At 37.4% G+C, this 22,292-nt stretch overlaps 1 protein-coding gene across 1 annotated transcript; it reads left to right on the forward strand.

Annotated features, from left to right (window-relative positions):
• Positions 1 to 1,917: 1,917 nt before the first annotated feature.
• Positions 1,918 to 22,058, forward strand: LOC132645921 (DNA polymerase zeta catalytic subunit). The gene is given in 20 exon segments (XM_060363178.1): positions 1,918 to 2,146; positions 2,246 to 2,331; positions 3,310 to 3,367; positions 3,746 to 3,795; positions 3,878 to 3,990; positions 4,453 to 4,495; positions 5,332 to 5,400; positions 6,544 to 6,696; positions 6,804 to 6,975; positions 7,062 to 7,153; positions 7,238 to 7,612; positions 7,835 to 11,469; positions 12,758 to 13,061; positions 13,929 to 14,543; positions 14,876 to 15,042; positions 16,408 to 17,100; positions 17,884 to 18,001; positions 19,050 to 19,402; positions 19,880 to 19,978; positions 20,388 to 22,058. Coding segments are annotated over 20 exon segments (8,490 nt in total). The 5' UTR covers positions 1,918 to 2,034; the 3' UTR covers positions 21,571 to 22,058.
• Positions 22,059 to 22,292: the final 234 nt, after the last annotated feature.

A 22,292-nucleotide genomic window follows, 5' to 3' on the forward strand; every position in this document is an offset into this window, starting at 1 on the left:
AGGCAAACTTTTAATTAAGATATAACCAAAAGTATGTCCCATAAGGCAGAACTTTTCCTTAAGGCATAGACTTTGCCTTATAAGACAAACTTTTAGTTATGCCTTAAGGAAAAGTTCCGTCTTATGGGGCATACTTTTAGTTATGTCTTATGGGACATATTTTTAGTTAAGGCATAACTAAAAGCATGCCCCATAAGGCGGAACTTTTCCTGAAGGCATAACTAAAAGTTTGTCTTGAAAAGTAAAATAAAATAAAATATATGCCTCAAAGTAAAGTCTGCCCCCTCTGGCATAACTTTAGTTTTTTCTTAAGGACTGTATGCCGGATCCGGCATACACTCCCCCAATCCCGCCTTGCGATTTTTTTTTCTGCCTGAGCGGGGGTTCGAACCCAGAACTTCATATATCCAAGCGAAGGGCAAAACTTAAAGACCACAAATATGAGGGGGCAAAATTTAAAGACCACCCTAAAAGATGGGCAATCCGCGCAAAAAAATGTTTATAAAATCCCTTTCCGAAAATTTGATTCACTATAATTTATTCAATTTAAGTTATAGTTACTCTTATCTTTTATATTATTTGTCTTTTCCTATTTTATTGTAGTTATTTTTATATTCATTTTTATGAAAATGACAAAGATGTTTTCTTTCTCAAGCTTGCAAAATAAAATCTCAAAAATATTTTGGAGAAAGCATCTTAGGAATTTTTTGAAATTTTTAGGGCAGCATTATACTTTTAAGTTTTTTTTTTTTTTTGAAGAAATAGGAAAAGAAGAAAATATTTTATTTCTTTAATTTAGCCAATTTTCATTTTCAAAGGGAAAACATACATTGAAGGCACGAAATGACCCGTGGTGTCTCAAAATTGTCCTGTCTTGAATGTTTGTCCCGCTTAATAAAGTTTTTAGAAAAATGACCTTAACTTGGAAAAATTCATTAGGAATAACTTTTGCAACCCATCCGGCATAAGCTTTTACCTATAAGACAAAACTTGTGGTCAATTGAGCAGGCTCACTATCTGGATATATCTTGAACTTCTGTCTTATAGACAAATTAATTTATGTCCACAACTTATATTCGATGGACAACAAAAACTCTGTCTAACTAATTTTCTGAAGCACGCGCTATTTAAAAAAAAAAAACTTTACTCCTTCTATTTCAATTTGTTTGTCTTACTTCCCTTTTAAGCCGTTTAAAAAAATGTCTCTTTCCCTTTTTTGGCAATTCCTTAATTCAAACTTTACACATGACATGTTGAAGACCACACGTCATTTCTAGACATTCTATATTTTTAATTTAAAACCACAAAATTTAATTTATTTTTTACTTTCTTAAACTTTGTGCCAAATCAAAATCAGACAAATAAATTGAAACTCACAGATTATTAAACGGGACCAAAACATCAAGACCCCATTTGCACAAGTTCCCTTCAAAGGCACTGGTCTTTAATTTTTGTCCCCTTAAATTGGTGGTCTTTAATTTTGCCCTTTACCTAATACCCTGAGGTCCTCGGTTCAAATTTCGGCTCAATTAAACAAAAAAAGAATTTTGCAAGGGAGAGTCTCGTAGCAAAATTAGGTCTATTCGGGAAAAAGTAAAGCCTTAAGACAGAGTTTTGCAAAATTTTAACCTTTTTTTTTTACCTTAATGCTAATCTCTACCTTAAGTTAGAATTTTGCCTTCAGGTATAAGACAAAACTTGCCTAATCAGGTAGAGTTTGAGGTAAAACTTTACCTTACGAATTCAAACTCTACTTTATGATTTTTTTTGTTTTACTTTTTAAATAAGCAAGGGTTCGAATATGAAATTAAGAAATTTTTAGTAAAAGATAAAATTAGAGGGATAAAAATTAGAGACCAGTGCCTTGTGAAAACCACATCGAAGGGGTAGAGTTTGGCCCTGGCCTACCGACCCAAATCTTGCAAGGTAAGTTTCCAATTCGAAAAAAGAAAAGCAAAATAGTTTCAACGCCTGTCTACTATAAAAAAGCGCAAAAGCGGCGCCAAACGAAACCCATCCCAATTGGAAAACAAAATGACGGATTCTCAGAGCGATTCGAAATTCTTCAGTGTTCGAATTGTTTCTATAGACTATTACATGTCCCCTCCCCTTCCTACCTTCGACATTTGTTACAGCAGTTTCCAAGGTTTTAATTGTCACCACACGCTCCCTTCAATTCGGAACACATGTTTGTGATTGTTAATTGTTTTTTTTTTTTTTTTTTTTTTTGTATGTGTGTGTGAAGCAGGTGGGAGAGTAAATGAGGTGCCTGTCATAAGAGTGTATGGTGCCACTCCAGCTGGCCAGAAAACCTGCTTGCACCTTCATGGAGTATGCCCCAATTTTATCTTCTTGATATTTTTATACTAGAGAACAAACAAGTGGAGTAATACTACTTTGGTTTTGAGATATAAGGACTATTTACATATTCAAAATTATAGAGCGTTGTCTCGCTTATCGTTCCTTACTAGTAGTCATAGTATTTCTCTTTTATTTTCTTGTCCTTCCATTTCTGTTATTATTTACCGTCTCTTGTTCTTCACTTAGCAGACTGTTTCGCTGTAGTTACTGTTCCTTTTTCCTATTTGACCTGCTTTATTCCAAGCCGAGGGTCTATCGGAAACAACCTCTCTACCTCCCAAAGTAGGGGTAAGGTTTGCGTGCACTTTGCCTTCCCCAAACCCCACTTGTGGGATTACACTGGGTATGTTGTTGTTACATATTCAAAATTGGGGTAACTATATTTTATTAGTTAGTGAACTTGTCACACGATGAATTTTGGAAATAGGGGTAGAGCATAAATTTAAGGACATTACAAGGGTAACCAACATAGATTTATAAGAATTTATAAGGAGAGAAAGAAGGATCTCAGATATATAGACTCAGTTTTTTTTGTAGAATGACATGTTAGATGAAGATGCATTAGCTTATTCTATTATAGGATGGGTGAAATACAGGAATGTTATAGGAGCTCTCTGTGATATGAAGGCATGTAGCAAACTTTGACAAGTTTTATGGGTCGTTATGAAACCATAAATGTCAAAAAGCATAATCTGACAAAGGTTGCAAGAAGCATAAATAGAGGACGCTTGAGATGGTTTGTATGTCTTATATAGATCTTGATGTAAGGACAGAAATCCTAGTCCGCTAATATTTTTTTCTCTCTTTTCCTGTTTTACATTGGCATGAAACATTCTTTGCCACCCTTATGACGAAAAGTTGTTGCCATAGTAATTGAACAAGTTAACATGTTTATACAGAATATTTGCTCTCGATTCTCTGGCTGACCTAACATACATAATGTTGCAGGCTCTGCCTTATTTTTATGTGCCATGCTCGGAGCTCTTGCTCCAATCAGATAAAAAAGGTAATGCACCTTTTAATTTCTCTCTTTTTTGGGGCCCATGGTGTGGAGAGTTAGAGGCAGGTGAAGTGGTATATGCTTGATCTATTGATGCCTTTTATTATAGTTAATCCAAAAGAATTATGTCAATTGGAAAAATACTTACAAATTTTTTAAACGCCTTGAGTTATGTACTTTGATTGATTTTATTGGTTTTTATAGTACGAAAGCGTGGGGTGCATTAGTAGTTCACATGGTCTGTAGACCATAATAAGAACAAGTTAACTTAGAATTGGGCAGGCATAATAAATTTTAGAAGCTTATTAGAGAATTTATTTTCTACTGACGTTGATGTCTCACCCTGTTTCTTCTATTTAATTTTCTGGATTCAAAATCGGTTAGGGAGCGAATGCACGAATGCTCTTGCTCTTGCTCTTGAGAAGGTGCTCAAGGTAAGTACGATCTGAGTGGAGTATCTTTTAAGCATTTGATTCTACTAACTTATGCATGGACTTGTCTTAAAATTTCTTTCAGCTTAAAGGAAATGCTGGCTCAAAACGTCAACATGTCCATGGCTGCAGCCTTGTACGAGCGAGGAAATTTTATGGTTATCATTCTTCAGAGGAACTGTTTTTGAAGATCTATCTGTATCCTACAATTTTACCTTATGCTAGTGATTTTTGCCGAGAATTAATGTAATTACGTAGTAAACAGGCATAGTAAATTTAAAAAATCGGCATAGTCAGATGGTCCCTGCATCTTCAGTTCTCAAGCCTTGAGGTTTGTTAAACAACTGCCCTGAACTGTCGTTCAGCCCGCTATGGAATGAAGCATCTTATTTTTTAAGGATGTCGAGGGCAGAGTTATTTGTAGTTTTCTTGTACTCTCTCCATCCCATTTTTAATGTGGTGGATTGATCTTTACTAAGTTTTAAGTGTAACATTTAAGAGTTGGTTGAGAAGATGTAACTCCAAATCTGAAGTACCAAAATAAAAAGCAGGTTAAATAAAATGAGATGTATAATATTTACTTGAGAAACTATTTGGTGTTGTGCTCATGTCTCTTATTATTTTGAGGTTCGCCTAGGAGTTCCTTGACAGAAATATAAGCTATCATCCACAGGACGTCTCACGCGCTGCCAATCTTCTTCTGGTACGTATAAGAAGTTCTATTACTCTAGATATTGAACATAACAGAGGTAGCAGTTGTTCACTTTCAAAAATTTCCTAACATTATGCCGTTGTGATTGTACTACTTAGAACTCTAGACAAGATATATCTTCCCATGATAAGGTGCATGTTAGTAGTTATTATGTAACTCCATGACAGTATTTAAGATGCTAATTAGGTCTATGCAATTGGTTTTTTTTTTTTGGTGGCTGCCGATACACTTCCATACCAAGAAAGTAGTGGAGAAGGTCCAAGTCTTTCATATTTTCATGAGCATGCAAGAACGAAAGAAGAGCAAGTGTTCCCTGTTGATCACTACCGGTGAGAAAAATATCATTGACATATAAAAGGGGGGAGGTGGGGACAACACTCCGTAAATCTTCTGTGTCAAGCCAAACATAAGCTTATGGAATTTTGTCTTGCCTATAGCTCTTTTTCCTTTCTCTTATGTGCCAATAAAATATCAATGTGGTGTTGAACTGCATTGTAACTGAACTTGGTCAATGAATGGCCTCCACTGTACATCTTTAGATCAAATTGTTGAACCATTTTTAGCAGTTTCATGCTTTATCCACCGTTAACTAGAGTTAGTTTTTTTTTTTTTTTTGGCACACTGTGGTGCTTGGACTACACAATAAATAGTTAATCTATTCCTTGGAAAATTAAAATGTGATATATCTGCTAGCTGATGGCGAAGAAACACCTGTCTCCTCGACACTGAAGTTTCTTTCGCTGTCTTTACTAACTTAGGAATTGAAGGATGGGCAATCATTTTATCTTTTCCTGTTATCATTACAATTTTCTGTTTCTTTTATGCAGGGAGGTGCAGTACTGGATAAGTCATTGCAGTCCCACGAATCTCATATACCTTTCCTTCTTCAATTCTTGGTAATCACTTTATACTTCATGGATAGTAAACTCCTATGTTACATTCTAAAGTGAAAAGGGGTTAAAAGTTCTTCAGGGGCAGGGGGGAAAGTGTATCTCAAGCATATATTGAAGTTTAGAAGTACTTAAAAGGAGAAAAGATATGTTAAATTTTTCAATTGGGGAATGAATTTATACATCTAGTATTAGCAGCAAGTACATCTAGTGATGATCACTTGTGCATTTAAGCAGTTGACTTCTTATTTGGCTCACCTTTGTGAATATTGGAATCTTTATTCCCTTTTAGTAATTCTTTGTTGTGGAAAGGTCCATGTATCAGATGTCAAACTGAAGGGGCATGTTTCACTTCATCCGTTATTTTTATTTTTATTGTCAATTGCTGATCCTTAAGTTCAGAAATCTAGAGTGATTACTCAAAACTAAGAAAGGGAATTGTAAATCTGTTGTTAACTTTGAAAAAATTAAGTTACTCAAAGCTAAGAAAGCAATTCTGTATTGGTTACGTCCTTGGGAACTGGTTACCGGCTGGTGGCTTCTATATAAACAATTCTGTGACCTTCAACGTCAAATTCCTATTTGAACAACTTTTTATTGTTATTGATCCATTTGATGAAAGCTGTTTCCACCTAGACAATTTTAGATATTCTAGGATTGCACGTTCTGTTCTAGTTGATCCCTTGCTATGTCTTCTGATTGAACCTTATTTGAGAAGTGATTAGTATGTTTGGTTGTTTTTGTTTGGCTAATGATTTTTTATTACACAAATTTGTTCTAAACAATTTTGTTGATCTCTCTTTTTCTTTTCTCTTTTGCTTTATTTCTTTTAGATTTTCGTGGTTAACTGAAAAGTTCATATCAATATATGCCTTTTATTTACTTGTCTCTGTATATCATGACACTTCACTTTTCCGATTTTTTTTTAGTAGACTCTCATTGTTAATAACTAGTGATGTTGGACATGCGCTAAAGTGTGAAGATATGACATCTTAGTGTCTAAATTTTTTCTTAGGTGAATATACTATACTATCTTCACAAGTGCATTAAAAATGCAGCCTTAGTTTCTAAATAGAATTTGAGATGCTTGATTCTCTTTCTAGCCTAGTTATAACATGTTCTTTTACCCTTCATGCATAAAACGTTCAGGTTGACTATAACTTGTATGGGATGGGCCATCTACATGTATCAAAGATGAAGTTCCGCAATCCAGTCCCAGATACTTTCTCCCCAAGGAAGGCTAACTACGTTGACAGAAAAGGGCCTTCTAATATGCCCACTTCCATGACTGCAGAGTTTCAGGTAAAGTGCTTTCTCACTATAGCAGATACATGTGCTGTTAGTTTAATCCGTGCTACAGTAATGGCATATAATATTGGTTACCCAGTGTCACGGGAATTTTCTCTTAGGTTGATTTAGATGGTGAAGCTTGTTTCGATACGCCAATTTGGATATCTTCTACAATTCCGGACAATTGGATGTGGAAATACTCTAGTCAGGCTGATCCTTCAACAGACCCGGATATCCCTAACATTAAGCGACAAAGTATCTCAGAACTTGAAGGAGATGCCATTGTTGACGGTTGGTTGGTTGGTTTTGACTTGACAGACAACTTTTATGTGCATGCACTTCGCTTAAATTATTAAATTCGTTGTATGCTTATGCAGCAATTATGAACCAGCAGTTGAGGTCCTATGTGTCCCCTTCACAAACCTGTTCCCAAGAGAAAATGGTCCAGTCACTAATACCGATTTGGGAGGTTTGTTAATAATCAAGTCCATTTTAGCCTATTCATTTTTCCTAATCATTCTGGTTTATATTATATCCTACTTTCTTGTATCAGGAGGAGTTTGCAAGGAATGGTGTGCATGAAGTGGGCTTGCCTCGTGATCCTGGTAAACCACTTCGAGATGATGTCTTGAGAACACTTTCACATGGGCTTGGATATGAAGAGATTTTAATGGAATTAAGCAATGATGTGAAGGTTTCTTCTGATATGCTGCAGTCAATCAACTCATCAATGAATGATGGGAACATTGCCAATATTGGACATTGTGGCTCTTTAAATAGTATACGCGAACCATCCAGATGCTCAAGAGAAGGATTATTTCAAGATCATTGTGTGGAAAAAAGGGAGGAAACTGATGCATGTTCCAAGCAATTGTTAGCTGATCAATTGGAAGCAACTGTTTCCGTGGTACCCTCACAGGATGTGAAGGTAAATTAGGCCCCTGGTTGTCGACTCGCTCACTCTGTGCAACATGACTTTTGTTTCAGATGCTGTTACTTTGTTTACTAGGGCTCAAGCTTTGCTTAGATGTGATCTCTGGTTGGACATCCTGCGCATTTTTTTTTTTTGCGTTACATTTCTTTAGTCTTCCAAGTAGCCAATTCTTAATTTTCCAGAATCCATATCTGATTCATATTGTTTGTAATTTAGGCTTCAGATCAGGACGCCTTAAGACTTCTAAATTGGCTTGCATCTTCTCAAGCTGCAGAAGACATAAACTCCGATGATGACCTTGCTCGGGAAACCATTTGGAGCCCTTTAATGCCAGCAACAACTATTGATACGGTGTTGGAGAAGGCAAATGTAGCCTATGAGAATGAATCTCAGAAAGAGTGTGAGGACATTCTTGATTCTGTTCGCGATTGTTATTTTGAAGAATTTGAGAGGAAGACTTCTCAGTCCATCAGCAATGATCATTCATGCAGAAGTTCATCAAGTATGATGATTCCTCAGCTCGATGGCTCCAATGATGATCCAAACCCCTTTTCGTTTGTTAATGAGTCATCTGAAACACATAAAAAACTCGGGACATCTTCCCAAGCAGATTCTTGGAATAAGGCTACTTTAGCTACCAGCAATAACCACAAAAAGAGAAAACCAGGATGGTGCTCTTTACCCATTGATTTGGGTCAGAATCTAAGTGATTCACATCCAAATCCAGTTAACACACCTAGCAGTCACATTTGTGACGAAAGAGATAGCAGAGGAACTTCTTCCCACATGAGTTGTAACAAATACCCCAATTTTCTAACGAGAAGTTTGAATGAATCTGCTAATTGTGATGTGGAATCTAGTATGATAGTTGAATGCTCTACACGTGATTTAATGAGGGTAAAAAGATCCTATCAGGCTGAGCCTCCTGAATATGGGAATCAGGTAAAAAAGTTACAACTTGGTTCAAAAGGAAAAGAAGATTCTTTTCTTTATTCAGAATCTAGTCATGATGAGAAAGAGAAAATGCCTCTTGATTCCTTGATATATCGATCAGCAATCACGGAACAACCGAGAGAATGTCATGAGAGGAGCTCATGTCTTGCACTTCAGATGCAGGCTGAGCCTGATGGCATCAAAGCTGACAAATTAAATTGCCCTTCATATAGTAAGTTGCGACTTTCATCCAGCTCTCTGCTGGCAAATGCATCAAAAGATGGAGCATTTCTTTCTTCTGAAGGACCTGACATTGAGGTTGTCAGTGCATCTTCAAGTTCGCAGAATTATGGAATGAGTGGTGCATCGACATCACAAGGGATTAAAGTTCTATCCCAGCTTCCTAATGTTGAGAATAAAAAGTCTACCGTTTACATGGGAAGCTGTGGATGCTGTAGTCGTGAAAAAGTTGACAGCTGCATGAAATGTACTAAAATTTCAGATCCTGATCTTTGTACTTCTATATTTCCTCCATATTCTCGGTTCACATCTGAAACTGAAGATAGATTTACTGGTTGTGGGAAATTGCTGCAAAAGAATGTTGTAGGTTTAAGTCAATCTCATGTTGGTCCTAGTCGTTCAATATCTACAGTAACTGGTGTATCTGGTGAAGTTGAGGAACTTATAGGCATGACCTCCATCAAGAAACCTCCTAAGGTGGAGTTCACAGATGAACCTCGACGCAATGCTGAGTCTGCATGTGGTGCCCCTAGTTACCATATGGTGAACAAGAAAAATAAAACAAGGACATGTGCTCAGGATAGACGTTTAGATGAATGTCCCCCTTTCTTTGAGGGGAATTGTCTAGTAGGAGAAAAGATTTGCAGTACTAATTGTGGAACAAGCAACTACGTTCATTGTCAAGAAAATGTGTTAGGTGTACCTGTTCACTATCAAAATGACGGGTCTTATTTATACATGTTGACTCCTGTATATTCACCACCACGAAGTGAATGTGTTCGACGATGGCTGTCACTTGATTCCATAGGTTCTTCTAAAATGAATGTAGTTTCAGGCCCACCGGTGTACCCGTCAACAAAGGGTTGCTCTGATAACGTAGCAGAATCACAGGGTTCTCAATCCACCTCTAGAGATCAGCCTTTGATGGATTCTGTGTCTGCTTCAGAACCTAATCCAAATGAACTTCAAGTTAAAGAAAATTATCAGGAAAGGGATAGTGTACGAATCATTCCTGTTCTCCCTGATGCAAGAATAAAACAACAAGATGAAGAGATCATTTTGAAATGTGAACCATCAATGCGTGGCTCTCAAGATCTCTCCCAGATATCCGGTCCTGATAGAAAATCAAGGCTAACTCCCTTAAGTCAAACTGGCTTTCAAGATCCGGCTAGTATTGGTTGTGGACAGCAGTTAACAATATTGAGCATAGAGGTCCAAGCAGAATCCAGGGGTGATCTGAGACCTGATCCTCGATTTGATGCCGTAAGACTTGTTGTTCTCGTTTTTCAGGAAGATGATGATCTTATATCTAATACTCATGTACTTGTACATTGCAATGGTGAATCTGTTCAAAAGGACCTTGATGGAGTATCTGAATGTGAAGTATTAACTTTCTCTGAAGAGTGGCAATTATTTGTTCATTTCATAAAGATGATTAATTCTTCTGATCCAGACATATTTATGGGCTGGGATATTCAAGGTGGTTCCCTTGGTTTTCTTGCTGAACGGGCTGCATACCTTGGCATTGGTTTGCTTAACAAAATATCTCGCACTCCATCTGAGGCCAATGTAGCTTCAAGAGACTCTGAAGGAGGAAAAATAAGTCATAGTTTTTCTGAAGGTGTTGCTGCTGACCCAATGTTTCATGAAGATGCTGCAATAATTGATGATGAATGGGGCCGAACTCACGCCAGTGGTGTCCATGTAGGGGGTAGAATTGTTCTTAACATTTGGCGGCTGATGCGTGGTGAAGTGAAGTTGAACTTTTACACACTTGAGGCCGTGGCTGAAGCAGTGCTGAGACGGAAATTTCCATTAATTCCTAACAAGGTATTGACAAATTGGTTTTTAAGTGGTCCTGAACGTGCAAGATACAGATGTATAGAATACGTTCTTGAGAGAGCAAAACTGAACCTTCAGATCATGAATAATCTTGATGTGGTAAATCGAACATCAGAGCTTGCACGGGTTTTTGGCATTGACTTTTTTTCAGTTCTTTCTCGGGGATCACAGTACCGTGTTGAATCAATGTTCCTGAGGCTGGCTCATGCACAAAATTATGTTGCCATTTCTCCTGGAAACCAACAAGTTGCTTCTCAACCTGCCATGGAATGTATACCCCTGGTCATGGAACCAAAATCTGGATTCTATGCAGACCCTGTTGTCGTCTTGGATTTTCAGTCACTTTATCCATCCATGATAATTGCATATAACCTCTGCTTCTGTACTTGCCTTGGTAAAGTTACTGCTGCGAAAGCTAATATCCTCGGTGTTAGTTCATATTCACCTGATAAAATGGTGATGCATAATTTAAAGGATGAAATGCTGCTCACTCCAAATGGTGTTATGTATGTACCCCCTAGGGTCCGGAAGGGGGTATTACCTCGCTTGTTGGAAGAAATTTTAGATACTAGAATTATGGTTAAAACAGCAATGAAGAAATTGGCTCCTGGACAGCAAGTTCTTCACCGGATATTCAATGCGAGGCAACTAGCTTTGAAGCTAATAGCAAATGTGACCTATGGGTATACAGCTGCCGGATTTAGTGGACGCATGCCCTGTGCTGAGCTCGCTGACAGTATTGTCCAGTGTGCCCGCAGAACATTGGAAAATGCAATTTCATTTGTTAACACAAATGATAGGTGGAACGCTAAAGTTATTTATGGTGATACGGACAGGTATTAGTTTATGCTGACTATCTAATTGAAATGCTTGCCAGGTTTTAAAATCTCAACAAGCAGTAATCAATATCTAATGCTTGCATTGATCTTGAAATGCCACGTTGTTTGAGTTACATGAAATAGCAAGGAGGTGTAATGTAGTGGAAAATAATTAAGAACCATCTAGTTTTATTGAAACATGGATTTATATGAATGAGTTTATTCATGCACATGCACTTGTTGGAGTTGAAGATTCTTTTTTGTCCAATCAGTCTAGTATAAGGTATAATAATTTATTTTCAAGCTCCTCTCGTTTCTCTGTCTTCTGTGGCTTCCGACTTTGCGCTTTGTGTGTCTGACTGAGCTGGGACAGTGTGATCTGTAATATCTCACATGCTTATGATGGATAAGGAACAACAACACGCCCAGTATAACCCCACAGGTGGGGTCTGGGGAGTGTAGAGTGTACGCAGACCTTACCTCAACCTTTTGACGGGTAGAGAGGCTGTTTCCGATAGACCCACGGCTCAAAGAGAGATGAAAAAGCATCGGGAATAATAAACAATAATAATAAGCAGTAATAGCAGCAAGATATGATGGATAAGGAATGGTAGTGGAATTACCTTACCTTATCAAAAAAAAAAAAAAAAAGGAATGGTAGTGGAATTGGTAACTAAGCTAGGACTGCCAGTATTTTTAAGATGTCTATGTGGGAACATAATCAAGTTCTCACTAGCATATGGCATCGTATGAGATATTTCTTATTTCTACAATCATCTGATCTTGTCTGTGAATGCTACTGGAAAGTGGTGGTTAATCGTTGGCCATCAACTAGTTTTTGAAGTGTCCTGTTTAATACAAAATGAAGTTCTCAATAGCATGTTTTGACTGCATTATATGAGATATTTCTGAGGTTAGAAACATCTGATTTGTCTCATTTGGGAGATGGAATCACAGAGAGATGTTTGACTAGAAGTTCAGAAACCAGCTTTTGCTGATTCGTTGGTCAAATCAAAATGTAGTTTATTTTTTGCAATATGAAGCATTTAGAGCTTTGTTAGTGTAGGTATTTCATTTGTCTTTGTAGCTTGTCTTTTCTCCTCAAAGGACACATGATAAACAAGCTTACAACCATGCCACAGAGTTGCACCTGTAATGAACCCAAATACTGTACCATTAAAAATGGAAAACCCATGGATTCATTCATTAGACTTGGATGTATTGCCTTTGATAATTTAGAGTTCATTTCGCCCAGTATTGTGTTGTTCTCATTCTTCAAGTTTAATCCAAGCTTTTGTTTTCGCAGCATGTTTGTACTCCTCGAAGGACGGTCTGTTGAAGAAGCTTTTCGAATTGGTCATGAAATTGCATCAGAAGTAACTGCAATGAATCCGAATCCAGTCACTTTAAAGATGGAAAAGGTTTACCATTCATGCTTCCTCCTTACTAAGAAACGATATGTTGGTTATAGTTACGAGAACCTTGACCAAAGCAAACCAGTGTTTGATGCTAAAGGTATTGAGACAGTACGAAGAGATACATGTGCGGCTGTGTCCAAGATAATGGAGCGCTCTTTAAGAGTCTTTTTTGAATATAAGGATATTGAGAAGGTAATTTTCATATGCACGGACCTATGTGGCTTCCTTTAGTGTTATTAAATTCATTGAATATTTAAACTGACAAAGTTAGAACATGCTTGAGTAGTGCTGTGGGCTCTATAGCGAGTTCTGTCATGTCAGGACATGTCTCTCTATGCATGATCGTACACATTTCTCAGGCATTTTACAAACCATCTTCTTTGCACGAGGCCTGTCTAAGCAGGGAAAATTTCCCGACTAGTAAATTGCATTATCACAATATTAATAGGCAAAATAAAGTCTTGAGCTGATGTATCAACAGTTATTTTATACTGATATGACTGATTTCTATCTAATCTTGGCTAGAACCAGACGGTATTCAAGATTAAGCAGTCTTTTTGGTATGTATATATGCATGTGATGTGTTCGCCGAATATTTATCCTCAATTCCTATAAATCTCTCATCCTAACCATAGCATTATGCTCCTTTAGCCTTCTAGACCATGGAGTATAACTTACATGGATTGCTAAGTCTTGAAGGAAATTCCTTTGGAAGCAATTTATAGAGTCCTCCAGATGAACATCGCTTACCTGCATGCACCTTTTCCAATCGGGGATGATTTGTATTATGGACCCAACTAGTTTGGATTTGGATGTAGCTGATCTTACTTATCTGTATGGTGAATGCTGTTTGTGAATCTAAGTTTGGAAGCTCTAGAACGTCATTGCGAGGAAGTATTACAATAGCTCAAGCCAGTTAAATTAGTAAACTACTAGATACTCTGTTCGGCTTGAAACAGTTATTGTCAATGCCATCAAATTGATGTGTACGTTCATGGGAATTCCAAACTATGTAGTATCTTTTAATTCTTCTAAAAGTTCTTTTTTATTTGTGCACAGGTGAAATCCTACTTGGTGCGTCAGTGGAAAAAGATTATATCAGGCAGAGTATCTCTTCAGGATTTTGTCTTTGCAAAAGAGGTACGCTTAGGCACCTATTCTGCACAGGCTTCTTCACTTCCACCAGCAGCAATTGTTGCCACTAAAGCAATGAGGGTCGACCCTAGGGCAGAACCTCGGTATGCAGAGCGAGTGCCTTATGTTGTGGTCCACGGTGAACCTGGTGCCAGGCTGGCTGATGTCGTGGTAGATCCCTTGGATGTTCTTTCACTTGATTCACCATACAGGTTAAATGACATATATTACATCAAGAAACAGATAATTCCAGCTCTGCAACGAGTATTCGGGCTCGTTCGAGCTAACTTGAATCAGTGGTTTTCAGATATGCCTCGTCCAGAGCGGGAGGCTGCTGGTAAACGTCACGCATTTGCTGCAAATGCACACAGAACTAGAATTGATTATTACTATCTGTCAAAACATTGTATCCTATGCGGTGAGCTGATCCAGGCATCTAGTTACGTCTGTCAAAATTGTTCCAGAAATGAAGCTGTAGTTGCTGCTGCATTAACAGGAAGAACTGCAGTATTGGAAAGAAACATCCAACACCTTGCTGCTGTGAGTATTTTAACTCGTCTATGTTTATCTTCTTTGTTATAAAATTGATATTGCTAGATGTTGGTTTAGCACAAATGCATGGCTCCGCAAAATCTGGGTTGATAATGATCCTTTCTTCTTCTCCCCTACCTGCTAATTGAGCTTCTCCTTTCTTCCTTTATACTGCTATCAATAGAACAATGACTGATCCACTAAACAGAACACCGTTTTTGTGGGAAATTTCCCCCCTTGGCACGTACACTTTTGCTGCATCGTAGATATTCCAATTTCTTTTTACACTTAATAGCATGTTATTCCCGATATGTATGCTTATGATTATCACATCCTTCTAGATATGTCGGCACTGTGGAGGAGGAGATTGGCTCGTAGAAAGTGGGGTGAAATGCATATCTCTCGCATGCTCTGTTTTCTACGAAAGGAGGAAAATCCAGAAAGAACTGCGCTCTCTCTCTGCTGTAACTACCGAAGCAGGTTTTTATCCCAGGTGTATGGTGGAATGGTTTTAACTAATGCCTCTTCTGCGTCCAAGATGTAGTGTGGAAGGGCATTTAGATATCTAAAGAACACTGTCTATACATATGTTGTATCACATTCTGTGAATCTTTTGTAAATATACATATATTTCCTTAGTAGATCTTCCAATAGTCCTATAAATTAAATTAACCCTTGTATACGTATCTGATTTTCGTATTATGGAATGTGTAATCCAAATGTTGTAAAGAAATATTTTATTTTACTTTTTAAAAAATAAAATTGTTCTCGTGTGATGCTAAGTCTTTTTGTGGGAGTATAAATCATATCGAAGAGTAGCGTGATGGCAAATTGATGTTTCAAAATCCCATTCCGCTTCATCATACGATTATCATCGGATAAATATTACTCGAGCATATAGTTGGAACCCCGATGGCAAGGTAGTAGTGTAATTTGTTCAAATTTAAAGGGGCCTTTGAAACTCAAAACACGGTCATCTTTAACAAAAACAAAAGAAGAAAATACTTATATTTTCTAGTACCAACAAATAAAACATTGTATTACTTTTTTATTTTGAAAGCAAAGGACTAAATACCCCTATGTTTAATTATTTGGTGAGAAACAATCTCTAGAAAAGTTTCCTTTTAAGATAAAATCATATTTATAAGACATTCATCAGTTTAATTGCATGAATACATGACGCTGTAATGATAACAATTTCTAAAATTCCCTCTATAATTTTAGTGATAACATATTTTTATACTGATTTTTTGAAAGGTAAATGCTCTATAATTTTTTTTTTTGCACGGATTGCCCTTTATTTGGGGTGGTCTTTAATAATTATCCTTCAAATTGGTGGTCTTTAAATTTTACCCCTCGTCTAACCTTGGGTGTGAATTCCAGCTCAGTTAAAAAAAAAAAAAAAGGAATTCGCAAGACAGACTTTGCAAATCTGCCTAGCAAAATTTTGCCTTAAGACAGAATTTGGGCTGCACAGGCAAAATTTCTGCTGAAGGGCAGAATTTAAAGATCACCATTTTGAGGGGTAAAAATTAAAGACCACCCCAGCAAAGGGCAATCCTGCAAATTGCCCTATAATTTTCATATGTTTTTGTATTCGAAGATTTTGTAAAGAATCACATAAACCCATCGTGATTATAAGTAACACTCTTTCTATCTCAATTTATGTTACACTTTTCTTTTTAGCTTTTAAATCACAAATTTCAAAAAAATTCCTCTTTTTTTTCCTTTTCTTTTAAACTTCTAATTTAGTCAAATGATGCCGCAAATAAATTGAGAGGGAGCAGTAATTTTAAGAGATACATTTTATTTTTCTTTAATTCTGTTCACTTGCAAGGGTTTAAGGTTTCTCTCCTCTTCCAATGGCAGTGAGGGTTTAACAATTGTCCATCCTCCCAATCCAAACAAAAATGGTTCTTTCTCTTCTTCTCCTCAGACGCTTATCTTCCGTTAAACCAAAACTCTATCTTTTAACGAAAACCTTCTCTTCCTTTTCACCTTCAGATGCTACCCCAAACACCACCACACCCTCTAAACCTTCTTCTTTATCAGCTCGTATGAGTTTCGTATTCGATCAAATCGACGCCATTGAAAAAGAACAAGCCGAAAAGGACCAAACCCTTCAACGTATTCGGGCCTGGCGTGAATCCAAGAAAGCCCAAAATCAAGAACCGGTTGGTTCAAGAACAGGTTTTTCTGATGTGGGTTCATCAGAAATAGTGTTTGAATCAAGAAAGAATGGTTTTTCTGATGTGGGGGCATCTGAAATGGAGTTAGAATCAAGAAAGAATGATGGGTTTGTTGTTGGTGATGGCGATGGTGGTGGGTTGATGAGTAAGAAGGTGGAATTGGTGCATCCATGGCCTGAGTGGATCGAGTTAATGGAGCGATTGGTTCAGCAGAATTACTTTGATCATAAGAGAAAAGATGAGGATAAAATGATTGAGGATTTGGGGTTTAATGTAGCTGACGTAGCTGAAGATGAGGGTTTTGATTTTACTAGGGATTGGAAGACTGTTCAGACTGCTATTCTCAATTTTGGCAAAGATCGTTTCGATATATTAAGGTCTGTAAAGAACGAGTTTTTTGGTAGTTTATTGTTCCCATTTTGCTTGCTTGGATTGAACTTTTAGCAATTAGATGAATTCTATTGAGCTGCATCGTACTTATTGCTGAGCCATTTAACTTGCCTAGTTGTGATGCTTAGAAATGATGGTTTTCATTTTTTCCCCCTTAATTCAAGTTTACCTTAGGTAGTTATTTTAGTAACTTAATTGACTTCACTATTGAGAAGTTCTTGCTTTCTTCTTGTATGACTATATTGTGAGAAGTACTTCTAAAGTTTTGATAGATGAATGAGATCCATGGTTACAAAAAAAAAAAAAAAAAACAAAGAAATTGGGTAACAACCTGAGAGTGTAGTTCATTAACTTGTGCAGTTTCCACTGTTCCTTTTCTTTTTTTTAATTGAACATAGTTTGGGGGGGGGGGGGGGGATGGTGGATGGGATTACCTGATGGGGAACCGATACGTTACATGCTGGAGGTTAGGCCACCACCAAAGTGATCCCACAGTGAGTTTTCACTGTTCTTTCAAAAGCATTGATACGGTAATTAACTGAGTGGATTTTTTTCTTATTGTCCAAAAGGAAGCCTTAGCTCTCTTTTTTTGATTACCATCACCTTTTGTCTGCCCCTCCCTACGGTTGAACTTGGAAGGAATTGAGGTGAGATTCCTCCGAACTAGGGCTCTATGCTCTAGCTGTTTGTTAAAGGACAATTAGAGAGTGCCACGATATTCTATTGACAAACAATAACTCTTGATACATAGAGTGATTAATTTATTTCAGGTCATTGTCGAGACAGGATCTCCAAATTTTGGTTGGTTATGGATGCGCTAGTACAGACAAGAAGGTGGTTTTTTCTTCCAAGTTATTGAGGAAACACGTCCATCTGGATGAAGGAGATGTAAGTTTGGATTCTTTGTTGTAAATATGTATTGCATGCCTTATCACAAGTTCTGTTATTGATTCCTTATGGAAATATGGATTCTTCATTCCCACTTCTTGTATTTACTTCTTGTTTGGGCTCAATTTATATTCTTGAAGTTTTCTTTCAGAAAGTGATAAACTTTAAACTTAGCAGCACAAGATTTTGATATAGAATGTTTTTCTATTATAGTTCTTACTTCTTAGAAAGCAGTAGGCTCCAGTTGGCTCGTTTATTACTATCTAAACAACCTATGGAGTGGTAATATACATGAAAAAAGTATATATGTTAAGGACATAACTTACTAATCAGTAGTGTTCTTAAATGGTACTATTATGGTAGCATAGTCTTGAATATGAGTCTCATTGCCTTCCTCCATCAATACATCTCCATATTCTTGGCCCATGTAAAAGAATTTACTCGTACACGAGAGGGATTTATTTTTTCAAAAGTAATTAACTTTATTAATATGGGAATATTCTGTGTACCAAAATGTAGAGAGCCTACATTAAAAATGGTTCTTAAGAAGCACCCAATCTTCTATACAATAGGAATCCCATGGGTGCACCAAAATGAACTAGAAACAAAAGATTATTCCTCAAATATGCAAGGTCATTTCTGTTTCACCGAAGGCTCTCTATTAACTATATAAAATTGTTCATTTTTGTAGCAGATTATGCTTTTATATGAGGCGGCTACTCAATTCCACAATATATTAGCTTAAGGTCTGTAAAGAAAAATCAAGTTCTTCACTTGAGTCACATATGAAGATGGTCTCAGATTAGCTGAATTGTTGGTAACGTTTGTCTTGGACTTGGAGTGCTTGAAATTGCATCTGTTAAGCATCTGAAGATAACCACCTCATTAGGCATAACATGGCATGAGCCAGGGTAAAGAGATGAACGTTGTCCTTTTGTATAGTGAATATTCACTATGCTGACATGATTTTTTGAGTATACTATGGATCTGGGCATTCGCTATCTTTATTATTCAATAACCAATCCAAGGTATGGCATGATTGTATCAGGTTTGCAGTTCTTGCAATTTAAGGAGTTCTTGTGAAAGGGCATATTTACTTACCAATAAGGAGGATGAAGCAAGGACAATGGATGTCATGCGTGTCCTATTGACTTATGGTTTCGATGCAATTAATGGATCAGTTGCTAATGAGAGCCTTATGAAGAAGAAATCTGTAAAGACTGTTGTACGTAAATTGCTTCACGAAGTAGTCAAGTTGAGTGCTGTTCCAATAGATCCAAATCTTCCACCTCCAGTTTTTAAAAAACCACCTCCGAAGGTGAAGCAGCCACCTCCCCCTCCGAGAAAACGAGTAGGACGTGACGACATTGAGATGAAAAAAGGAGATTGGCTGTGTCCAAAGTAGGTTTCATTTCTTTTCTTCTGCACCAAGTCTGCTATCATACTTCTTTGGAAATCCATAAAAGGGTTTTCAATATTATCAAGTTGTATTTCCTGATCCATTTTAAAACTTTATTTGGACATCTATGCTGTACAAATGTCATTGTTTAGAAAGCAGTCCCAATGGACATCTGTAAAGCATTATATGGCATGATGTGCTTTTACTTGGTCAACTTTTTTCCTTTGGATGGCCCTGAAAGGTCTGCTGTGACCGGTTAATATGGCCAGCACAAAGCAAGGCTTCACCTTGATCAGGGTGAATTGCATGGTGATAAATTGTCTATCGTCTTTCTTAGTTCACTCTTGACCCTTATGTCCGTTGACTTGTATTTAGGTTGTTATGACTTATGAACTTAGAGGGTCGGCTGAGAAAATAAATTGAACATAATTTGTCAAATTTAGAGTTGAAACATTGCTAACTACAAGTTACACTGTCAGGTGTGACTTCATGAATTTCGCGAAGAATACCATATGCTTACAATGTGATGCCAACCGGCCGAAGAGACAGCTGCTTCCAGGAGAGTGGGAATGTCCCCAGTATGTCCTCTACCTGCCTTTTCTTAGCAAGTCTTTCTATTTTTCTGCTGACATGAGTAAATTGTTGATTCTGTAGCAAAACGTTAAATTAGCCAGGAAATGGTGTTTATTTTTGCTGTATGTATTTAAGCGCCGGAATAGATGCCTAGGTTGAGGCTTGAATCTAGTAGCAGTGGCAAGTTTAACAAGTTCATCTAGATGGGGAGGACAATTAAGAAGCAACTTTTCTGTCTTCTCTTCAATGTCCAATCATTATTCTCCATTGTGCCTAGAACAAGCTGCAAATTCTGTTTATGATTGGATGAATGCCGTGTTAAACTTGTACACTCGTTTACATACTCGTTTATATATTGATTTACCCTTTTTGTGGCAATGACAAAAACAGTTATTTCCTTTTATGAATTGGCAGGTGTAATTTCTTGAACTATAGAAGAAATGTGGTATGTTTTCATTGTGAATGCAAGCGCCCAGCTGATGACTATATGGTCGTTCAACAGCAGGGAAGGCAACAAGGACCCAGGACACACATGGATAAAATATCTCGCCGCCAGGATGTTTCTAATGCATGGAATTTTGATTTTGATGATGATGAATCAGATGGTGCGGACGTTGCTGCCTTCGAGAATGCAGATTCTCAGAAACGGGATGAAGGTTTTCCCTTAGATAGGCAAGAACAAAGAGATACCTCTAGGAGCAATGAAGATGGTTTCTACAAGAGCAGCAGGCCTTCAAAAGGTTACGAAACTGATTACCCTGCACCTGGGAAACCAGGGGTAGGATTTAACGATTTTGATGATGAAGAAGATGATGTTGACAGCTATGAGATAGACAGTAGTGGAGCAAACAGAAGTTCTAGAATAGATTTCTCGGATATTGAGGTCAACTCGGATTCTGAAGATATTGATAATGTTGATGACACTTTGCCTGTTGGTAGAAGGAACAGTTCCCTCGCAAGTGATGCAGATTTTAGACCAAGGCATCAGAAAGGGGCTTTTCGTGGTTCTGAGGATGCTGAAGTGGATTTTGACACAGATGACGACCTTCCAATTAAAACTAATATGAAATCTAGTCAGGTTTCTTATTCTAAACCAAGATCTAGGAACAAAGGTGCCACGAGTTTTGACTCAGATGACGATTATGGCCTCAGCTCCGACTCCGATGGTGAGGATTTCAGAAGTCAACAGACTAAAGGGAATAAACGGGGATCAAGAAGGGATTTTGGAAGGAGAAGCGGGTCCTATAGTGAAGATGAGCCCTTCTCCGACTTGGAGAACAACAATGGTAGGTCATTTCACAAAAATAAACAAAGAGGTGGTAAGGCAGGTCAAAATGGCAGATGGGACTCATATGAAGGTCGTGGTGATAGGACAAGAGATAAAAGAACCTCTTTTAAGGATAACATGAGAACTCCCAGAGACTCACGCGGAAGCAGCAGAAGAAACCAAGATAATGGATATAACGATTATAGAAGCCGTGGACGTGAAGAGTCATCTTATAAACAGCAACGAGGAAGAAATAGTAATTATGGTGATCGATCAGATAGTTACTTAGACGAGGAAAGACATAGGAGGCCTAGAATTAATGTACGATAAGTCTCAACTTATAGCTTATCATTTCAAGAGTTGATTGGCTGCAGGAATAGCGCTATGGGTCTCCCAAGTGAGGAAATGAGATCTTCAGAAGGGCTTTCTGGAAGTCAGAAACAGCACGTCGACTTCTGAATAACCATGATCATGTCAGCTTGGGTGTTAGAAGCTTCTTACCCTAAGAGATGAGCTACAGTTTCCCTGACTGGGTGTATACAAGCTGTAGTATAAACAAATTGATTGGCGAAAGCTTCATACAAATAAGCTAACCGGGAAGAAGTAATGATTCCCAGGCGATAACTTGTAGCAACCCTATGCGTGACCGCAAAGGTGCAGTATCTTCAATCTTCTTTGAAGTGTTTCATTTAGTTCAGCTGGTAATAAGATCTATGTGTTGTAACTATAGACGTTTTTCTGTAAACAATAATTTGCTAACTATTGATATTGGTCCCTGTTATTCGTATGCAGAAAGTATCCAACAGAATTACACCTGATTTAAGAGATTTCTTAGCTTATCTGGTTGCCTAAATCCTATTTTATTTAAAGAAAGGTCGTAGAAATTTTGAGCTTCTTTTATTTGAATGGTATCGGTTCATTTGTTTACTAAAATGTAAAGACACCACATCATTAAGCTACTTCTACTGATTGGAATTATTACTGAAACCTATGCCTCTGGAGCCTTTACTAATTGCTTAATAGATGGTAATGGTAATTAGCTTGTTCAAACG

Source organism: Lycium barbarum, chromosome 6 (genome assembly GCF_019175385.1).
Source record: "Lycium barbarum isolate Lr01 chromosome 6, ASM1917538v2, whole genome shotgun sequence".
NCBI classification, from domain to species: Eukaryota; Viridiplantae; Streptophyta; class Magnoliopsida; order Solanales; family Solanaceae; genus Lycium; species Lycium barbarum.